This window comes from Castor canadensis, chromosome 15 (genome assembly GCF_047511655.1).
Source record: "Castor canadensis chromosome 15, mCasCan1.hap1v2, whole genome shotgun sequence".
Classification (NCBI taxonomy): domain Eukaryota; kingdom Metazoa; phylum Chordata; class Mammalia; order Rodentia; family Castoridae; genus Castor; species Castor canadensis.
The window spans coordinates 45,625,143-45,627,602 of NC_133400.1; the positions used below are offsets into that span (position 1 = coordinate 45,625,143).

Below are 2,460 nucleotides of genomic sequence, written 5' to 3' on the forward strand. Positions count from 1 at the left end.
CTTCTGAGCAAAGCTATGGATTTTTTAAGAGAGGATTTTATTGACAGTTTTCTGAGCAAACTGAGGCTCAGAACAAGTGGGAAACAGAGGTTGTATTGCATGGCTATGCTTCATAAGAGTTTTAATACAACAGCTGAGCTAGTCATTCATTCAATCACTGTGCATGTATTCTTGTGCATTTGGGGCACTATTTTAGGAGATCAAATTTCATCAGCAAAGAAAAATAAATATTTAATTCATTTCTCAAGTAAACATATTCTTGATATTTAAAAGATCCTCCACTTTTACTTTCACTTCCTCATAAAACTGTTTCTCCACAAGATAGCTAAAAATTCAACAGCTTATACTTCATTTTGGATGGTAGTCGGACCAGCAGCACACTGCAGTTCTCCTGCCTTGCCAGGTCTGCACCCTGTGCTACTCCCCACACACAAGTTGGCCTCTCCTTCTGCTCCAGTGCTCCTGATAGCATCATTACGGAACTCAGTCACACGAAAAATGGCAGAAAAGCTGAAAAGTTTTAGTGAGGGGAGGGGTTAAAATGGAGATATTTGATGATAAGAGGCATTAAGAAGGCTCATATTTTCAGAGAATATCAGTTATGATTCTAGTTCCATTGACATTAAATACTGATATTTGAATACACTGTCACCTCTATCACTGAGTCCTGGGTGAGCTGCTGGGACCAGAAAGTTCATGAACACCTCTGGTCTAAATGTGCCACAGACTTAGTGTGTATTTCTCACTATGGACTTAACAATATCATGAATAGTCATTTTTTTGAGTCTTTATTTTTGAAGAAGTAAATCAGACTTAAGGAATGTAAATTATTTCTCTTTTCATACAGCTCGTGAGTGGTCACCTCCTAAGGTCTTTTTCATGCACTTTAGACTTGTGACCATCGTGCAAGTTAACTTCTCTCACATTTCAAACTCTGATTGATATCCTGTCTGTTTAACTGAATGTTTAGAAAAATGTTCAGAACCCATGTCTTACCAAAGAAATCTCAGAAAGTAATACACATAATATCATGACTCTGTTTTTCTTTAGGTGACAACTGTATGCTAGACATGTACTCAGGGAATCAAACTTCAACCACCAATTTTATCCTTGTGGGAATCTTTGATGACAACAAATATGCTAACTTCCTCTACACTGTTACCTTCATTGTTGTCTTGATGGCCCTAGCTGGGAATTCCCTTCTTACTCTCCTCATCCATTTGGACCCCCAGCTTAACAACCCCATGTACTTCTTCATCAGCCAGCTATCTCTCATGGATCTCATGTACATATCTGTGGCAGTGCCCAAGGTGCTTGTGGACCAGGTCACTGGAGACCATACAATTTCCCCCTGTGCCTGTGGGATCCAAATGTTCTTCTACCTGACCCTGGCTGGAGCTGAATTTTTTCTCCTATCCTCCATGGCCTGTGACAGATATGCTGCAATTTGCAGACCACTCCATTACCCACTGCTGATGAACCAAAGGGTCTGACAGCTCCTGGTGACTGGATGCTGGGTCCTGGGCACAGTTGATGGTTTGTTGCTCACCCCCATTACCATGAGTTTCCCCTTTTGTCAGTCCAGGAAAATCCTGAGCTTCTTCTGTGAGGCTCCTGCCCTGCTGAAGCTCTCTTGCTCTAACATTTCCCTGTACAAGATGCTCATGTACCTGTGCCGTGTCCTCATGCTCCTTGTCCCCATCATGGTCATCTCCAGTTCATACACCCTCATACTGCACCTCATCCACAAGATGAACTCACCCGAGGGCCGCAGGAAGGCATTTGCCACCTGCTCCTCCCACATGATGGTAGTACTGCTCTTCTTTGGTGCTGCAGTCCACACCTACATGCTCCCCAGTTCTTACCACACAGCACAGCAAGACAATGATGGCATCTGCCTTCTACACCATCATCACCCCTGTGCTGAACCCCCTCATTTACAGCCTCCACAACAAAGATGTCAGAAGGACTCTCAGCAGTGCCATTCAATCAAGGATGAGTCCAAGGAAAGTTGCTAGTGGGAAAGTCTGGGAATAACACTTTATCTTTCCCTTCTGTCATTCCTCCTTCCCCTCTTCATTTGCCGTGGGGGTTCAGGGACCCTCAACAACACACTATTCACATTTTCCCTATTTCTTATGCATGTGGAATTTTTACCTCAAAGTCCTTTTAACTGTGCTACAGTGTCTGGCCTAAAGCAAATCTTGCAAAATACCTTTGTGTAATCTTCTTTCCATCCTGGCATCTCTGACTGCTTTTCTGTGAGACATAGGTGTACTCTTTACCCTAAAAGGAACTGTCTGTGAAGATTTCAGATCCTAGCAGAACCCTGGGAATATCTAATGTTCCCTCAATTTGCAATTTCCTATAAGCCAGAGTTCACATGTGACCTCCACAGGGTTCTTTTGTCTCAACAAGAATAAAGCAGCACAATTTTTATATGTTAAGTGTGTTTTGTTC

General features: G+C 42.6%; 1 protein-coding gene across 1 annotated transcript; it reads left to right on the forward strand.

The window, feature by feature from the left end:
- Nucleotides 1-1,070: 1,070 nt before the first annotated feature.
- LOC109696425 (olfactory receptor 2T3-like) lies at nucleotides 1,071-2,037 on the forward strand. Its single transcript, XM_020179485.2, is given in 2 exon segments — nucleotides 1,071-1,883; nucleotides 1,885-2,037. Coding segments are annotated over 2 exon segments (966 nt in total).
- The last annotated feature ends 423 nt before the right edge of the window (nucleotides 2,038-2,460 follow it).